Raw genomic sequence first — 19808 nt, 5'->3', positions numbered from 1 at the left:
TGCAGACAGCATCAAACAAGGGAAAACGTGAAGCAGCCTCTGCTCTAACCACAGCCAGGTTTACTCTGCTGCTGGCTTTGCCGGCTCACTCCAGCTCTCATGCTCCACCCTTCTGGTTTGTTTTTTTTTTTTTCTTTTTTTTTTTCCCCAGCTTTTGCAATCTGACAGAGGCGGGTGAAAGCAAGTTGAAGGAAAAGACATTCCCCTGAAGAGCAGCTGGAGAGCAGTCCTGGAGCCCTGTCTGTGCTAAGTAGAGGACAGCCAGCCACAGCACTTGCTTTAGCCTAGAACCAGCCCYGAGCCCCGGAGGTACACTGCCACTTGAACTGATTTTCCAGGTAAGTTTTTTTCTTAACCCCCCGATCTTGGCAGCTGAGCGCTCTCTAACCAGGAAGTTAAATCTGTCTGGAGACAAAACACAGCAGAAACGGTGTAGGGGCAGAGCAGGGAGTGCTCAGCTGCTCGGTGTTGTAGCTATGYTGGTTTATTTACTCAGTTGTGAGCCTTGAGCTACTCGGACATTGGTGCCATCTGCCCTATTTCAGCAACCCCAGTAAAAACCGCCCTACAAACGCCCTCAAGAGATGGACAGACAGACAAACCCCACACCAACATTTAACCCCTGTAATTAAAATTTATGCATATGTTCTGCTTGCTGTGGCAAAGGGAAAAGAAGGGAGAAAGAAAGGGGAAAACAGCTCATTGCTGGTGGGGCTGGTTTAAAATTCACAGGGCAAGAACTAAGCTTGTGCCAAGTTTTCAGAAATGAATAGAATTGTAGTTCTGGGAAAATCCTGGGAACAGCCAAGAGCTGAACAAAGAGAGTGCCCTGACTGCTGCTCTTAACCCCACTGTGGACCACTCAGGCCTGCTTGGATGTTGAGGCATAGTGGTGGCCAGGATGCAGTTAGAGTTCTAAAAAGCTTCTCTCCTAAAGGCCACATGGGGACCCAAACCATGGCACCCTCTGCTTCTGCCAGGATGTTACACCAAATGGGAATTTTTCATTTTCATTGTTTTGTTTATGTACTCAAAGTATCTTTCCAAAATTCCCATGCAAGTTTGGATATGCTGTTYTTCATCAGATTGGGAACATAATCCTGCTGGAACAGTTGGATTTTTTCTTTTGATTTTACTTTGGGAGTTGCATGCAGGGACTTSGGGGTGTTTTTGGACCTCTTGGGTCAATAATCTGAACAACATTGCACCATAATTACAGATGTCTGAAATTTAGCAGTGCCTGGGGACCAATAACAAAAGTACTTGGCTCCATCAAAATCCCATTCCTTCCGTCAAGGGTTGGGAAGGCTTGAGCTGGTTTCCCCTCTCATGTTTGTGAAACAGCCTTGCACTGAGCCCTCTACCATCCCAGAGAAGGGCAATGCCTACTCCTTTACCAGTCTCTGGAAAGACCATGATGGAAGGAGAAACTGCACCCCAAAAAATGATCTCAGAAAATGTGAGGCCCTTGAACCTCGTAGTTTTGGCCCCAGCCCTGGTTTCCTCSTGCTGCTGGGGCAGGGCTGTGATTAGCAGGGCTGGGGAGCTAATGTGGCGAGGCAGCTCACAGCAGATACAGCAAAAAACCTCCCACGGCCTTTTCTGCCCTCAAAAAACCTCCTGCACTCCAGGTCACATCTGCCACCTCCAGCACAGAGAGCAGGAGCAGGGGAGAGCAGCTCATGCCAGGCTGCCTAAAGAATGAATGAAATACCACARCAGCACAGATTTGCTTCAGGTTTTGCTGCAGAGGAGGCTCTGGATCACTCTGGAGTGGGAGGGTTTGTTTTCTGCTTCTGCTTTGCTGAGTCAAACCATGAGTGAAGCAGTTCAGATCTGGAGAGTCTCAGTTCCTATAATTTCTAGCAGGGAAACATCGCTGCTACTGCTTTTGTTCCTTCCTACAGAGACCTGYAGCTTTGCTGGGCAGGAGCTCTGCTGAAATGTGCTTAGCACAGCTGGAGCCTCTCGTCACAGCTGTAAAAGAGGCAAATAAAAATAACATTTGTGCTCATCAGCAGCATCYCATTGTCTTCTCTCAGCATTGTTACTCAGCTGCCTTTGACACAGGTGTTAGCCAGATCCTGCTCCTGTTCCCAGTGCCCTGTTATAAGTGAAGTTGAAGAGCTTTCCACCATTTCTGACACAGCCTATTRTTTTTTCCCACCCTTCTCTCAGAGGAAGCATGGACATCAAGGAGTATTTTGCCAGARTTTCTTACCGGGGCTCCCACAATAAGGCAGACCTGGCCACCATGTCAGACATATTCCAGCACCACGTCCAAGCTGTCCCTTTTGAAAACCTCAGCATCCACTGCGGGGAAACCATTGAGCTGGACCTGGAAGCGACCTACAACAAGATAGTGAGGAAGAAACGTGGGGGCTGGTGCATGGAAAACAACTACCTGCTGTCTTGGGTCCTGAAAACTCTTGGCTACRACGTCACCCTTCTGGGAGCAAAAGTTTATGTCCCAGAGCTGGACGCCTACCCAGATGAAATCGATCATCTGCTGCTACAAGTGGAGCTCGATGGCAAATCCTACATTGTGGATGGGGGGTTTGGGATGGCCTACCAGATATGGGAGCCGATGGAACTCGTTTCAGGGAAAGATCAGCCCCAGACTCCCGGGGTCTTCCGTTTCCAGGAGGAGAGTGGGACCTGGTACCTCGAGAAGGTGAAAAGGAAGCAGCAGGTTCTCAACCAAAGCAGCTCCGTTTCCCAGAATGTGGAAGATGAAGTTTGCCGTCGGGTTTATCTCTTCACCCTTGAGCCACGAGACATTGAGGAGTTCAGGGGCTGCAATTCCCACCTGCAGACAGCGCCCGACTCGCTCTTTGTGACCAAATCCATCTGCAGCCTGCARACCGCTGACGGCATCCGGGCACTGGTGGGCTGGAAGCTCACTGAGATAAAGTACAATTACAGGGATAACACGGATTTTGTGGAAATCAGAATGCTCGCAGATGAAGAAATAGAGAAAACACTGAAGGAGAAATTCAATATAACACTAGACAAGAAATTTGTACCCGTCAACACGAGCAGGTTGTCTCTGTTCTAACTCACTGCCTGAATTACAATTCAATTCAGTGGCATTACAGGCAATTCTTCCCTCTCTTTCTGACAAGCATCTAAAGGTTAATCTTCCTCCTTCCATCTACACCAGTGTAAGGCAGAACATACTGGCACGAATCAGGARAAGAAATGGATTTTCACAACTATTCCTCCATCTCTTTTTGGTTTGGGTACAAATAATTTCTGCCTAGCTCAATCAAATCCTTGCCCTTCTCTCTGTGCTTAGTGGGAAGCAGACTCTGCCCGTTCCCTACTCCTTTCATCTCTTAAAAGCTTTTCTAAACACGCCCAGTGCAGCTGGGCACAATGATGGAGCTGTATGTCTTTGTTACCTGGTGCTGCCACCTGGGGAAAATCCTACCCACCTCTTAAATGAATACTGTAATATTCTGGGAATTTGACAGCCAAAAAAAACAAAGACATCATGCGCTGAGTTTGCTTCTCTAAAGCCATAAACCTGTTCTTTTTGCTCTCACATCCACARCTCCCTCTCACATGGCAGTCAGGCCATCCCACACCTGTGCAAATTCATGAGAGTACCTAAGGACAGGCTGTTTRTGAGCTAGAACTGATGATGAGAAACGTTGGCGACAATCCTGTGTTGTCTCAGACTCTGCACAGCTCCTGTTCTCTCGGTGACATAACCAGAGAGCAGCATTTCTTTGAACTGAAAGCATCTCCTGAGCGTTTTGTTTGCTCGCACTCAGCAGCAGCCTGCTGGGAATACATGTTCCTCTCATCAGACTCTACTCCGGGTGTTATTGCACATTAATTATTGTGGCTGAACCCAAACACAGGCACGGAATTATTTTTCTGAAACATATCTGTTCTACTGAGGATGTGTTTGCAGTGATGCTAATTATATTGATATAGGGAGAAACGATGAATCTTAATCACATACCTAACGGCTACGATTTCTAGGAGGAGAAATTACTCAAATGTGACCACTTTGCCCTTTGAGAAGATGCTTGAATGTTCCTTTATGTACAAATCTGGGAAGCATTACAACTATGCACTTATAATTAAGCAAATTATATAAGTGAACTACAATTAAATAAAAAACTCAAGCATTGTGAACTAGAATTATTCAGATGTTTTCTCCCCCCAAATTACAGCATGTATTCCCAAAGTAAAAAAAAATCATTAATCAGTGAAGTTGTCCTGATTATTTGTATGTGCTAATATTTTTCAGCAAAGGCTTTTAAAAAAAATAACTCACTGAACCTTTTTCACTTGTTAAGCAGTATGTGCAGGTTTCTCTAGCCCGCAACTCAGATTTAATAAAATTCAGATTTAATAAAAGCTGCTGCTATTCTGCATGTTCAAAATGTATTTCATGGAGACACAGCAAGCTCCTGAAACCCCTGTCTTCCCAGAGTCAGACTCATGTACATGTGCTTGATTTCAGGTGTGCAATAATGCTTTAGAGCAGACGAGGCTCTCAATCCTCTGAGAAAATTAAATGTGGCTGCAAAAGAAAGAAGRGATTCTTGTGGTGAGGACCAACAGCTTGCAACACAGATGGTCAGAAGAAATTGTCCCAGGATCTGCTTGTTTATGATCTGTGTTTTTCTGTGGTCCCCACATTAGTGGGAGAGCTAAAGGAGCTAAACTCAGTGGGACAGCTGGGACAAAGCTTTGGGATGCAGGTAAAGGTCCAGGCAGGTCTTGCAAAGTTGTGGGGCAGGGGAAGATCCATGCAGAGCCAACAATCTTCACCCTTTGTGGGGACAAGCATAGGAAACACCTAAAAAGGGCTGTGCCCACTCGTCTCCCTGTGCCAGGCTGTTCCTTGCACTTTGTGCTGCTCCACAGCCTCGGGGGAATGGGTACAGAGTTATAAAATCAGACCTTTAAAACCAGATTAGCGCGTTACGTCCATCGCCCCCRAGATGCAGCGTGTGAAGGGCAATCACTTTGCCAGGGAAAATCACTTTTCTTTCTGCTGACTCATCCCTGGAGCAGTGCCCGGTGCTGCCCCTCCTGCCCCTGCTCTGCTCCTGCCCCTTCTCTGCCTACCCACAGGAGCAGAGTGTATTTGCTGAGCAGCACAATGCACCTTGCTGTCACAAGGGGAAAAAAAAGTTCTTCGTCTCAGATTGCACTAATTTGTTTTTTTTCCCTTATCACAAACTTTGGCAGTAATTCCTTAAAGGCACAGCAGGCTCAGGGAGCTCAGAGCTCTCTGGGAGCAGCATCTTCCCTGCTGAARGACAGGGTTTCTCTTTGAAGCCAGGGGAATTCAGACAACTACGTGACTTGGCAAATCTGACCTGGTATCAGCCATGAGGAATGGGGTGGTGTGGTTAATTCAGCAGGTGCCATCCCCACCAATAAATCAGTGGCTTCCTGCCCTGGGTTACTCTCTTGTCTGTCAGGAGTCACTTCCTACAGGGATCCAGACYACATCAGTGTCAGCAATGTAAAATCTGCATCAGAATCTGCATGATTGCTTTGCTGCTTCTGCATGGAAGCCCCCACCAAGCTGCCCCAGAGACTGAAGCCCCTGGGTGATGTGCAGTGTTGAGGATGGGTTTATAGGTTATAGCCACTTACAAAAGTTGCTCATCATACCCATGCTTTGCACTCTTGGAGGGCTTCAGCTCTCATTCAGTGATGTGGAAGGTTAAATCCCCCTCAATATTGCAATCAGTTGGGGGACTGGATCATTTTCAGACTCTCCATACAGCACCTGACACAATGACAGCAATGACAGCATAACAGGGCTTTCCACACATATGCCAATAAAAATAAACCAATAAAACCATCAGAATTCGAACCACTRTAAAAGAAAAAACTCTCTCCTCTCTTTGGCTGCTCTGCTGGAAATAAGGCTGTCCCTGCCTGGCAGTAAAGGCAGCCTGGACCTTTAAGAGCAGCAGTTCCCAGTGCAGCTCTTCCTGGGAACTTTGGAACAGCCCAGGGTGGAAAGCCTGAGCTGACTGCTCTCCAGGTAAGCACTGAGTGCATGATCCCTAACTTCACCCCGCAGCTTTGGGTCAGCCCCTTTGGGAAGGGCTGCCCCTGGGAGCCTGCCAGCCAAATCCCAGCCCTGCAGGCACTTTGGCAAAGCAGAAACCATGGGAAGCCCAGGGCCCGTGGCGAGTGTGGCAATGCCAGAGCGTTTTCCAAGAGCAACACTGAGGGTTTGAGAGCTGAACTAACCCTTTGTGCTGAGCCAGGGTGTGTGAAAAACACAGGGGAACTCAGAATCAAACAAATAGGATAAGCATGTGCRAGAGGATCCAGCCTTGGAAGTCCCTCGTGATTTTTGGCACAGAACAGATYCTGATACTCAGCCTAATTACGAAAGGGCCCAGCGATCCCGAGGGACATGWGCAGACAGGCAGAACTCACATCTGAATCTCCCCACCCACCAAGCTGCAGGAACGCAGAGCAAAGCTCAGCTGCTGCAGGGGCACAAGGAAACAAGGCTGGGATCTGCACTGAGGCTTGGGTATTTGAAAATTCAGTTTTGGAAAGGAAACTCTCCCCTGGAGAGGGTTTGCTCCCTGCTGCAGCCTCGATGCTCGCACAGTGGGAATGGCTGTGCCAAGGAAAAATCGGCCTCCAGGAAGGCGAGGGAGTAAACACTGATTTATGTGGATGCTCCCTCATGTCAATGATGTTGTAGTGCAGCTTTATTATACTTAAACCTCTTTAAGTATTCATTGAGATCAGAGCCCATTTTGTCAGGCTGTTCTGACAGAGACTTTGAGTTGATGAGGCCAGAGAAGGGGYGGCTGGGGAAACTGAGGCATGGGCAGGGAATTTCCCAAAATGCTTTCCCAATGTTTTCCTGAAGCCTCATTGCCAGCACCCCAYGGGGCTCTCCATGGGGAAGGTGCTCATGGCTGGATGAGGGGAGCTGGTTTTATTTATCCTGTGCTTTCCCCTTAGGATGGGGACACCCAGACCCAGGAGTGGGGTGATGAGGAGGGCATCAAGCCTTCTGCTGCTGGCCCAGGGCAGGGACAGATCTGGTTTTGTTTGAAGGCAAATTCTGAGCGTGTCAGACCCACCAGGCTCATGGATCCTCTGGACTGCTTCTGGTCACAGAGCTTGACACTCTCACAGGGAAAAGATGTTTTTATCTTCCTATGCAAAACTGCTGGAGGTGGGAATAGAAAAAAAAACGAGGCAGGGGACCACAGGATGAGGCTGCCAGCAAACACATGTGCTGCATGTTGGGATGGAAATGGCTTTCTGCAAGTGTTTCCTAGGAGATCCTGCCAGAGATGAGTGCCCTTGTCCTAAAAAAGGGATGGAAAAAGCCCATAAAATGCAGTATCAAAGAGACATTAATGTTTTTTCATATAGCCTCTTCGGGTGCTTTTGAAGTGAAAATATTTATTTCTTATTCCCTTATTGGGAGAGACCTCTGTTCTATCCCATTTTCCTGCAGTTTTGCATTGGCCAGTCTGAGTGTTGAACCAGTGCAGATCAGGAGCGATACAACCAAGTCACGTGAGTTGTGCTGCTGGCATCAAATTGGGGTTAAAGTCTAGAGATTAGGACATTGGAAGTGCTCTCCTGCTTGGGGTGGGGGCTCTTCCATCATGGGATTTTCACAACATTCCGGCGTGGACACGAGGTCAAACTTCTGGGTGGAGCAGGTGGGCCAAAGCTGAGAATATTCAGTGGAAGGGCATTTGTCCCATCTCACCCACATCACAGGATTATTGGAAAATCCTCCCAGGGGACATTCAGCCACTTGAAGGAAGCAAGAAATCCTCAGGCTTTTTGGAAATCAACACAGCCCTTAGGCAGATTGTGAATTGTTCTGGAAAACAAATATCCTTGCATGGAAAAAAGCCAAATTAAATCTAAACTAAGGGCAAAAGAAATCCTTGCAGAGACCAGAGGAGTCAGTGGGTTCCAAGTCTTAGAGGGAACCTTTTGCATCTTGGCCACAACCAGTGCCAATGACAGCATCTTTCTGCTAATGAAAGGAAAGGGGATCACAGATGCAATGACACAAAATATTTCCAATCATTTGATCTAAGACTACAGCCTGTACTTTGTAAAAGATGGTCAAAGAAACCAAAAGAATATGAATATGCCTTATATGTAATTTTAGATCAATTCCTTTGATCCTTAGGTTAGAAATTTAAAGTTCCTTCCTTTCACAGCCAAAGCCCTGACTAAAGCCYCCAGGGAAATTTAAGAGATTAAGAAAACAACAATCTACTTCACATGGCAACCTGTCTGAAATGGTGACACACTGAGATGTTAATCCCAGTTAACTGAACCCATGAATGCAAAACCTTCCAGTTAAATTACCTGTGGGATAAAGAAAGAATTGCTTACCTGGTACRGTAAAAGAAACAGTAACAACTTGATGTGACTTTTGTGCTGGTACAGTGTGGCAGCTTTTCTGCAAACCTGTTGTTTCTTGACTTTAGAAAACTTTTGTCTTGTGGGATCCTCCTCTGTGGCCAGAGATTCTGTTATGGCATGTGTTGTGTCTTCTCATGGGAAAGAGTTTGCCTGGTTTGAAGGCAGGCCTGGAGAGGGGAAAAAAACATTATTGCCACCTGCTCCCGTCCTTTTCTCTTTTTAAACAAATATTTAAAATTCTTCGAGATCCTCAATAAAAGGGCCCAGCCCATGTTTGCAGGCTGGTTAACCTGTGCTACAGAAACAAGAGTGAACCCCTTGACAGCTGCACAGCACTAACTGGCTGCTTTTCTGCTCACACAGGMAAAATGAACATTCAGGAGTATTTTGGAAGAATATCCTACAACAAGCCCCACAAGGRTGCAGACTTGCAGACCTTGACAGCCATCTTCCAGCATCACATCCAGACCATTCCTTTTGAGAACCTCAGCATGCATTGCGGGGAGGCCATCGAGCTGGACTTGCAAGCTACTTACAACAAGATTGTGAGAAAGAAACGTGGTGGATGGTGCATGGAAATCAACCACCTCCTCTTTTGGGCCTTGCAAGAATTAGGGTTTGACGTGTGCATTCTGGGTGCACACAGCTATGATCCAGCAGAGAAGGGATACACTGCTCAGATAAACCACATCCTCCTGAAGGTGGTGATGGAGGGAGATTCCTACATCGTGGATGCTGGGTTTGGTGGTGCCTACCAGGCGTGGCAGCCACTGCTGCTGGTTTCTGGGAAGGACCAGCCCCAGGGCCCCGGCATTTTCCGCTTCACGGAAGACAGCGGCACCTGGTACTTTGAGAAAGTGAAAAGGAAGCATTACATTCCTGAGCAAAGGGATATTGATATCCCTGATACCCCAGGGAACATCAGGAAAATATACAGATTCACTCTSGAGCCGCGGCACATAGATGACTTCCAGGAGCTCAACGCGTACCTCCAAGTGTCTCCGGATAACATCCTGCGGAAGAAATCCATCTGCACTCTCCAGACCAGCAGTGGGCTCCTTGCCTTRGTTGGATGGACCTTGACTGAGATGAAGTACAGCTACAAGGAGGACACGGACCTGCTGAACATCACGACTCTGACAGATGAAGAGGTTGAGAAGACGCTGAAAGATAAATTCAGTATAGTCCTGGAGAACAAACTTGTACCAGTAAATGTTCGTGGCTTGCCACCCAACATAGTGGATCAGATCTAACTGCAACACTGTGCTAGACAGATCTTTAAAAAGGCAACAGAAAAGATCTAAAATTAACATTAATTACATTAATCTCATTTTTMACTTGAGCTAGTCACAAAGCTTGGTAAATTCCAGTACATTGCTAATTAACCACATATACGGATTGCGTATTACTAGCTCTGTTTTGATCATATGCAAATTGATTTTTGACTCCTTAACTTCTTGCTCACCTTCCCAAGAACTCATTTTATTGCAGATATGTTTTGTGGAAAATGAGACCAAAATGATACAGCAAGAGAGGTTGTGTTACCATTTTACCCAAAAGACCTCTAACCTTTTTGGCATTATTTCCAATCTTCTCAGTGGAGTTTTACAAATTAATCACTTCCCTTAACAGTCTTTAAGTTGACCTGAATTTGGCTTTAAATACTTTGTAGAAAAAAGAAAGGTTAAGACTTTTTCAAAACAAGCCACCATAAGGTGCTAATTAGCTTATGGAAAGTTGAAAGACTTAAGTTGTGTTCCCTTYCCAGAAATTGACTTAAAGTAAGATATTTATCCAAGGGCACCTTGGATCTCTAATTCTGAGTACCTGCTTTTTCTGAGTGTGATTTATCTGTGTTTCTGAATTCAAAATAAAGTCCATAGAAGATACTTCAGTAGTTTTTAAACATCAGGCTTTTAGTATCAAAACTGGAAAACAAATCAAAGTTTGATCAACCTTTGCAAATTATAATCTAAACTTTGGGACCCAGTCTTCATGTGACATCAAGAGGACATGATAGTATTATAGGTAAAACTTCATATTTACTACAAACWCCATTCTGCACAGAAGTTACCTTAAAAAGTGACACTGTGAATGCAAAAGRAAACACAGGGAAGTTGGGCCGTGCCACCAGTGTGGTTTCACAGTGTGATTTCCACAACACAGGAGCCTTTTACCTTGTGATGCCAGTGGTGCTGTACAGGATGTGCCATGAAAGAGGGGGACAGAAGAACATCAGTCTTCAGCCAAGGAAAAGACTCTGATGCTTGTTTTAGTCAAGCACACAGACCTGTGGGGCACCTGATGTGCCTAAAATGAAGGGGAGACATGTTTGACCAGGAGAGAATTAAATAAACAGTGCTGCAGTGCTTTGAGGATGCAGGAAGACAAGGTTTAGAACCGCATTACTTTATGCAAATAAATATTTGCCGTGGTGTTCATTAGGTGTGGCAGCTCCACAATAACTCCCTGCTGCAGCTTAGAAGTTGAACAGATTGAAAAAGTTCCTTTATGGGCAAAGAAGGGTGATTTGTGCATCCATGGAGCACAGGGACACACACCCTGGCTGCTCAGTGTACCCTCCAGGATGCAGATAGTCATCCTCCACCACCAAGTGCTGGTTTTCAAAATAGCAATATTTAATTTTAAAAWGTTACACCACCATTTGCAGCTGCCTACTGCAATTATTTTACATGGAAAAGAAGTTTGTTCTGATCTGAACCAGRGGAAGAGATAAACATCTACTAATAGAGAAGAAACAAAGTTTAATTTGCTCTCGGATCAGTGAAGTCCAAAAATGTGAATTCATTTTGGGTGGACTCTGCCCTTTCTTGGAATTTAAGATTCAGGAGCAAGGGCCATCAGAGCTTAGAAAGACAATCCTCAGTATCTGTATCCAGTCCTGGCTTCACTGACTGCTGTCCCTGWAATAAACCACCCAGAAACTGAATACCTCAATAAATAAAAAGGAATCTCCTAAGAGGTAAGTTTATTTTCTTAAAAAAAAAACCTCCAAAGAAAGATACAAAAATCCTGGTTTCTTTATGAAGGTAAAGGTCATGGACAATAACATAAGCAATGTTGCCTAGGAAAAATGTTCTAAAAATATGTGGATATAGAGCTAAAATATCACCTGCTAAACAGGGGCTCTTGAAGAGGGCAAAAAAGTGATATGCAATTTCAATTTTTCTACCTTTCACTCTTCAGAAGAAGCTTCACTTCACTGTGAGAGAGATTCTTTTGTTTAGATACAATAGTAGAYATAAATTTAGAACTGCAATTTCTTGTTGGAAATCATGCTTTTAGATTTTTTAATTTACTTAGAAGTATTGCAAGTGCAAAAGAAGCAAAAGTGCAGTCTAATAATCAATAGATTCTGCTTTATGGGAATAAAATTACAGCTCTTTAAAAACAACTTACAAACTGTGTATTGTACAACCCAGAAAGTCCATGTGCTGATGTATTAGGATAAAGGAAGACAAATAACATTTTTAACAGTGGAATTGCTAATACTGTGTTTAGTCCTGGTAAGGAATATTTTTGTGTTTAGCAGGTGATATTCATTTGCATCTTTAAAGTTCTTCTGCTGATGTTTTTCTCTGCATAAATCACARTCACATTTGTGGAACTACCTTTTCATCTGCTCTGCTCACGATTCAAAAGAACAGTAGCTTTCATCTCCTGCAGTCCAAATCTAATGCTGATCAAGCACATTATGGAGCTGCAGAAAGAAATTACAAATAATATAAGCTCAGGAACCAGTTTTATGCTGGTGTTGTCTATTTAACATTCAGAGAGATAGGATCGGACACACTCGGATTCTGCAAATGAGAAGTGCCATGAATTTTATATTATGCTTACCAAATATCACATTGAGAATATCATCCAACAATACACTCTAATATCACTGGAAGCTAAATTCCTCTCTCCAGCACATAATGTGTAGTTTTTGCTGGTGCTCTCTGTTCTCTTGRGGCAGCTGYCTCTATGCCCAGCATGAATCTGCCRCTGAGGATCACCTTGAGAAATTCTAGTTTGCAGTAAACATTCAACAGTTCACTGCTGAGTTTGAGGAGTGGTGAGTGTTGAGAAAGGTCAGKACTAGAGAGATGTAAAGCAGCCCCTGGCCATTTGCAGGGCACAGGAGGGAACGGAGATGTTGCTCCTTGTCTTTTAGGCCACTCACCTCCATCCAGATCCATATTCCAACACCAAAATGAGWTTCTACAACACTCAGAGCACACACAAGACTCAGTGGTCTGTGACTCTTTCAAAGGTCAGGATTTTTTCAGCTGTAATTATCTGAACACAACCTGACACTTTTACAAAACATGCAGGAGTATCCCGATAACGTTTTGTAAGCGATGGGAGAGCGATGTGTGCTGAGCGAACAATTCATTTGCTGTCACATCCATCAGTGGCAGACTCATGAAAAGAACATGTAAATCCTGGCTCAGACTATCCTCCCTCCCACTGGCAGRTGACACTGCTTCTCCCAGTGGCAATCCTGTCACTGAACAGTGGTTTTAGACCGTTTTTCATGAACCCTTGTRCACACTCCCCAGCATGATCTTATATTCCTTCTTAACCCTGCTGTTGCAATGCAAATACAGCAAATCCCCATCTCGCAGCCACCTCACATGAAACTGAAATGGCATCAGCTGTTTGCCAGAGGGATGACTCTAAGACAAAAGCAAACCCTCATGTGCACTGCTCTTTGCTCAGGGAGCCATTTGATAGGAATACCTGTTACCTTTAAAAGCTGCTCTGATGAGGTTCAGTAGATTAAAGAATCTTTGCTGGCAGAGCCAGGGCAGCTTTTCACAGCATCATAAATCACCGATGTACAGAAACCAAAACACAATTCCTTCCTTTACAGGTGAGATGAACCTTGAAGAGTATTTTGCAAGAACTGGCTATAAAGGCTCCACTGAAAAACAAGACTTGGAAACCTTAACCGATATATTCCAGCACCACATCCGTGCCGTTCCCTTCGAAAACCTCAGCATCCACTGCGGGGAGAAAATTACTCTGGAGCTGGAGCATGTTTACAACAAGATCGTGAGGAGGAAGCGGGGTGGCTGGTGCATGGAGAACAACCAGCTGCTGGGCTGGGTGCTGAAATGCCTGGGCTAYGACACCAGCTTCCTGGGAGCCTACGTGTTCAACCCCCACCAGAACGCCTATGCCACCCTYATGACCCACCTGGTGGTCAAGGTGGTCATTGATGGCCAAGCCTAYGTGGTGGATGGAGGCTTTGGGGTGTCCTACCAGATGTGGCAGCCCATGGAGCTCGTGTCAGGGAAAGASCAGCCCCAGGCTCCCGGCGTCTTCCGCTTCACGGAAAAGAACGGTGTCTGGTACCTGGAGAAAATGAGACGGAAACAGTACATCCCCAACCAGAGCTTCCTCAACTCTGACCTGCTGGAGAAAAAGGAGTGTCGGAAAGTTTATATGTTCAGCCTGGAGCCACGGACAGTGGAAGATTTCCGTTTCCAGTGCACGTACCTGCAGACCTCTCCGGATTCCCTCTTCACAAAGAAGTCCATCTGCACCCTCCAGACCACGGATGGATTCCGAGCACTGATTGGGTGGACGCTCACTGAGACCACGTACAACTACAAGGAAAACATGGATCTGGTGGAATTTGTAACTCTTGAAGATGAAGAGGTGGAAAAAACCCTCAAAGAGAAATTCAACATCACCCTAGAGAGAAAACTTGTCCCCATTAATGTTAAAGGATCTTACACAATCTAGATGAGCAATGCTACGTGTGTACAGCACTTTCCATTGTCTGTGCAATCCTCTACTGCAATGTTATGGGGTTCTTTTGCAGGTGACTGAAGGATATATACATTAATATGAGATTAAAGTGAATTTCACTTTGGGAAAAATCACGAATTTAAGACTCTTGAGTCAGTTAAGTAAAATTATTTGCTGTGAGATGACTGCCGTTCAATTTTTGGCACAAATGTAGGATTTGATTTGAATCTGGTTATAAGAAATACGTCTGGGGAATTTTGGACTGCCTGTAGCACATAAATAGGAGTATGGATTATTAATTGTGATATGCTGCCAACACATTTTCAAAGGTTATTACAGGGAGACAAGTCATCTGTGGGCATTTAGACAATGAAGTACACATTTAAAACTTCATTTTTCACAAGATCCAGCCACTCACAGCTCATCTCATTCCTCTACCCTTAAYATAAGTGAAACTATGTCATCTTGGAAAAGAGCATTAGGAGGCATAATTCTTTCACCATCATCCTTAGACAAACCATAGTACAAAATGAAAATTATCATCATGTGCATCCCTCTGGCCATTACTGCAGAAAACTGCCCCAAGTAATTTTTGGTATGTACCTATTCTTCTGGTGATGAAAATTCTATATATTGCAGTGTTATTGTGGCTGATGGGCTCTGAGGAGATAACTGCTAAGCTTTGTTTCTGAGATGCAATCATCCTCTAAACTGTGACTGGTGCTTAAATGTCACAGCTGGCTTAGATTTACTTTTGTCCCAAAAKGGATGGTAATTCTGTATTTTTAGCATTGCATTATATTCTTGTATGAAGCTAACCCTAATGTACCCTTAATTCTGTCCTCTTTGTGGACAGCAAACATGAGGGTCCACATGGCTGTCCCAAATGGGRACACTTAGCACAGAAGCTTTAATGTCATTACTGTTTGTTCATCTTTATCAAAGAAAAAACAGCCCAGGGAGCCAGCCAAATCTAAAGGAAACCTTTTCTTTTATTTCACAATCACATTTCCCCATTTTTTAAAAAACACTGTTCCTCCTACCATGCTTCTCTGCAAAAAGCTCAACCAAGGAAACCACTAAGAAAGGGGAAACATTCTTAAATGCAGCAAAAAATAGCAGGAACACTGAAAAACACTCTTTCTCCCTGGTCTGTGATCAGCCTGAGTATTGGTCAAATGGTGATTCCTCCCACTGATAGTGTATTTTTGCTCAAAGACATCATCTGTTAATTAATCTCACAAATGGTCTAACTGTATACCTGAAAATAAATAAAAGGAAAATATTATGATATTTTGAGTTGTTTTAGGTACAGCTGCCCCCAGCTGCACTGCACTCCCCATCTGCCAAATGAGGGCTGTTCCCTCGTGCTACTGATCTGCTGGCCAACCCTTCCCACCTCAGACTTCTTAGGATCATAGGATCTTCGAGGCTGGAAAAGCCCTTTAAGATCATGGAGTTCAACAATCAACCCAGCACCATGCTCACCATGACACCATGTCCCCAAGTGCCACTTCCAGGGATGGTGACTCCACCACTTCCCTTGGCAGTCTTCCAATCCTTAACAACCCTGCAGAAAAAACATTCCTAATATCTAATCTAAACCTTCTCTGGCATAATTGGGGGCCATTTCCTTTCGTCCAGTCACTTGTTAGCTATTCCTTGTTACCTGTTTACTGTCACTTCTTGAACTGAACAGGCCACTATTGAACAAATGCGAGAGTGGGGTTGGAGATGGYGAGTTCCTACAGGTACCTGGATGAAGAGCTCGTAGGCTGAGGCAGATGACCACTGAAGAGGAGGCTCAGGAGTCATCTCTGCTGGGCCTGGCAGCCACTAGCTCTGGGCTGGTCATGGTGTGTGCCAGCTCTTTGTGTGACTGGCCCTGGTGGCAGCTCRTGACCTGGGTGCACAGAGTTGCACAGGGATGTGGAACTGAGAGCCAAGCAAGAGGTGACAGGGGACACACAAAGATCCTACTGAGGTCAGAACACAGCTTTTCTATTAATAATGGAATTTGTTTGGTAATTTGTGTTCATGTTATTCATTCATATTAATGTCCCCTTAAGGGCTTTTACTCCTTTCTAAATGATTGATCATGACAAGGTGTTCCCYGAGACCTCAGGGGTCATTACAAGCTTCAAAACACTCACCACCTCCATTCTATCCGATGGGATTTCTGTGTTCATTCACCCAGCTCGCCAAACCACATTTCTCTGTGCCATCAATCACAGCTGTTTTCTTGTCTTGAGGACAGCCACTAACAGGATGGTTGTTTTGCCTTCTAACTTCCCTGGAGATATTCCTGCTGTTKATCCCAGATAATTGCTTAGGATATGGTATGCAAGGGTTTCTTGGGCAGTCCTGGGCCCCTATCAGCATTTAACTGGACCTGCAGTGATGGGGCTCACCCAGCTCCCTACTCCTTCCACTACTTGTTTTTTATCAAAGATCTACGGAGCAGCCACTGATTGAGGCTTCAGCGATCCCCCCAACTCCCATCTGTTAATAACCATTCTCTAAGGGGGATTCTTCATCTTCATATGATAATTATAAGCAGGTCCTCACTGTACAATGGGAAATCACACAAAGAAATGTCAACACATACACAGTTTCACAGTTTCAACAAAAGCTCCCCAAAAGCTGATGAAAGCACGTTATTGAGGAGTGAATGCCAGCCCAAAATGCCTCAGAGGTTTGAGGTGAAAATGGTGTAAAACCAAACAAAACCAAACAAACCCCGAGGCCTCATGCTGGGGTTCCATTTGCAAGGCTTTATTGTAGAAGCTGATGTCCTCCCAGCCTGAAAAGAAAAACAAACCATAGAGTCCTTAAAGCATCAGCTCTCACAGAAACTTGAATTCACATGCGGAAGGGAACTGTGGGATGTCTGACATCCTTCCCCACCACGATGCTTTATTAGCACTCTCTGAGAAAGGCTTAATGAGAGCCTAAGCAATTTTGCAGTTTTGGTTGTGGACTGTTGTTCAAATGAAGCAAAACAAATGCTTAGAAACCACCCCCCTCTGTCCCTAGACTCATCTAATTCCAAATACAATTTAAAAGTATGGTATTCCAATCAAGAGAAAGACAAGACAATTTCTTTTAAAGTCTGAATGCTGGATGAAGTCCCAGAATCCCAGCCCAGCTGCCCATTATACCCACAGGCAATGCACAGCCACCCGTGGCTGTGTCTGATTAGAGGGTCTGATTAGAGAAYGAGACACAGAAGCCAAGAAACACGGTTCAAACTCCACGGCACCACTGCACATCCTGCCCCTCCCCAAGAACCAAAGTTTAATCAGCTCAAGCATTACTAAAGGGAGAACACTGGATGGCTCACTTCAGCTGGACTCTGCTCCTGGACTTTTTAAGATCTAGTACTAAGCAGAATAGAAGTAAAAGAGAAACATCAGCAAGAAAGATGAAGCTGTTCAGTACTTCCATGTTTTCGACCCCAGCAGTTATTACACAATAAGCACCATCAGCCTGACAAAGGGAGGRACCAACCTTCACATGACAAAGGACATGACACAAAACACCGTGAGCTGTCAATGAGCACCAACTACAGCCACACTTCAGGCACCTCAGGGGCACGGGCACAAACACAAACACTTGTGGTGTCTGCTAGCACTTTACCTGTACATTTTGCAGCAGCCATTTTCTGAAATAAAACCACTACTTACACAACTTGCTTCTGTTTTCAAAGAAGAAACACTTTTCATTTAGAAACATGAGCACATGGGAAAGTCCTACAGCTTAGGAACTTGCAYATAAAATGCACTGGAGTCTGTGTCAGAGCCAAGAAAGCCTGAGTTCATGCACGTTTGCTTCCTGAGTATTTCACTGCTATGCTTACATCTCTGTCAAGAGTAGTTCAAGCASAGATTTTATGCAGCAGGAATGTTTCTACCTCAGGTAGGAAGCTCGAGTCAGACTTACATCCATACATATATGCATGTATTTATACCACTGGAAATGTAGACAGATATTTCAGAAGATCCCACCATAATRTGTCTGCTTGTAACTCTGTACTTAAAAGTACATTTTAAAAGTCACACAAGAGTGAGTTTTGCTTTTGTCTTGCTCACAAAAACACACTATGGATGGTGCTTTTAAAGGCACATTTTGCAAACTCYTCATGAATAAAAGATTGTGCTAAAAATGAGCAGCTGGTCTTACTGCAGCACTGAGCCGCCAGCTGAATGTGAACAGCAAAGCCCCCAGATTTAAAGACAATAAATGAAAGTCTACCTTTCCTTCACAGTTGGTGTTGGGCATGTTTAGGACACAAAACTCCCCTTCCTCTGTCCCAGTATCATGGATTTTCTAGGGAGCTCTTTAGCTTCTCATGTGCTTACCTGTGCACCATGCAACTCACACTTCCAGCTATCCCTCAGGAAACGGCATGAAATTACAGAGCAACAYATGGCAAAATGCCCTTTAACTGATCAGAATTACCCCTCACTGCACTGGACAGAACTCTGCAATGCAGGAGAGTTCTCTGCAGAACCCTGACAAAGGAAGACTCCACATGGAATTCATCTGAGCCATTGCTGATACCAAAATAACCCAAAAGCTTCTTCACAGGGCACCACTGGAAGCTTCCCCAATCCATGATCCCTCGGGACATGCACTTGCAGTGACACCTCCTGGTTGCTGGTGATTCACCATAACACACTTCAACCCTCAACTATTCAGCACAGCTGTTAAGAAATTCACTCTCCATTCAAGAAATGTGTTCAGAGGGAGAGGAATGATRTTCCTACTAATAAGCAAGAAAGAATAATGGGATATATTCCAAGTTTTTCTTGTGATGACCAACAATAAATCATTTCTTAGCTCAGGTCACATCTTCCATGGGAAGAAAAATGTCTTGCCATCATTAACTTCTTTTCAGCTAGCAGTAATATATGATCAGGTTTTAAGTAATTGAACCAGTAGCATTTAATTAGCTCTGAAAAACTATCTCAGATCATGAATCACAGCCTTTCCACCTGCACTAAGTCCCCTTACTAGGTTAAAAGTATATTTCTCTTTCCATGTGTGATCCATCTTGAATATCTAATTAGGTGCTCCTGATATGTGGATTATAGTTCATATATCACATGCAAAATACAGCAGACACAGCATGTCCTTCTTTAAATAATTGAGTTTCACGTCTTGCTTCACTGAGCTGTTAAAAAAAGCCTCGTGTCCATGGCAGAATGACCACTCCTCACTTCAAATTCTTCTTTCTCCAGAGAGCCAGCATTAAGGATGCGTAACTTGGACATCCTGAGGAAATGGAGAAATAGCAATATTTCTTGTTGAAAGGCCATACACAGAGAAATGCTATGATTCTAGACAGGACCCACTGAAATTTTTCAAGAAGCCCAGAGCACTGACTGACCAAAGAGAATGGTGTTTCCATCCTAAAACTGCTTCAGATGGCTTCATCACATGCTAAATAAACCACTGCACTCAGCATATGTTGGGGGACATCTGTGGCCAGCACAAAACAGGATCAATCCTTGTATTAGGCTGTATTTAAGCATAATTTTTTTACATTAAATAAGCTAATCCACAACCATTAACCACAAAACCCCACAGTTTTTATTCAGCTTTCAAGTGTGTTTCTGAAACTGTTATTA

General features: G+C 44.4%; 3 protein-coding genes across 5 annotated transcripts; all 3 read left to right on the top strand.

Annotated features, from left to right (window-relative positions):
• Positions 1-273: 273 nt before the first annotated feature.
• On the top strand, positions 274-4471 carry LOC130577277 (arylamine N-acetyltransferase, pineal gland isozyme NAT-3-like). Its single transcript, XM_057372517.1, has 2 exons — positions 274-338; positions 2179-4471. Exon 2 carries the CDS (start codon positions 2186-2188, stop codon positions 3056-3058), a length of 873 nt encoding a protein of 290 aa, XP_057228500.1. The 5' UTR covers positions 274-338; positions 2179-2185; the 3' UTR covers positions 3059-4471.
• On the top strand, positions 278-9665 carry LOC130577276 (arylamine N-acetyltransferase, liver isozyme-like). Of its 3 annotated transcripts, none has more exons than XM_057372514.1 (2): positions 278-338; positions 8776-9665. In XM_057372514.1, the coding sequence occupies exon 2, from the start codon at positions 8781-8783 to the stop codon at positions 9663-9665; it is 885 nt and encodes a 294-aa protein (XP_057228497.1). In that variant the 5' UTR covers positions 278-338; positions 8776-8780. The 3 variants fall into 3 exon arrangements, with proteins under 3 accessions (XP_057228497.1, XP_057228496.1, XP_057228498.1); XM_057372513.1 differs by lacking the exon at positions 278-338 and adding an exon at positions 5946-6025; XM_057372515.1 differs by lacking the exon at positions 278-338 and adding an exon at positions 7478-7539.
• Positions 9666-11330: 1665 nt separating this feature from the next.
• LOC130577278 (arylamine N-acetyltransferase, pineal gland isozyme NAT-10) lies at positions 11331-16161 on the top strand. The gene is made up of 2 exons (XM_057372518.1): positions 11331-11395; positions 13292-16161. Exon 2 carries the CDS (start codon positions 13297-13299, stop codon positions 14167-14169), a length of 873 nt encoding a protein of 290 aa, XP_057228501.1. The 5' UTR covers positions 11331-11395; positions 13292-13296; the 3' UTR covers positions 14170-16161.
• The last annotated feature ends 3647 nt before the right edge of the window (positions 16162-19808 follow it).

The sequence above is a fragment of the Malurus melanocephalus genome, unplaced genomic scaffold, assembly GCF_030028575.1.
Source record: "Malurus melanocephalus ecotype Western Australia unplaced genomic scaffold, MMel_1.1 scaffold_173, whole genome shotgun sequence".
In the NCBI taxonomy this organism is placed as follows: Eukaryota; Metazoa; Chordata; class Aves; order Passeriformes; family Maluridae; genus Malurus; species Malurus melanocephalus.
The sequence above is the reverse complement of the archived record's forward strand: the minus strand, read 5'-3'. Positions and strand labels throughout refer to the sequence as shown.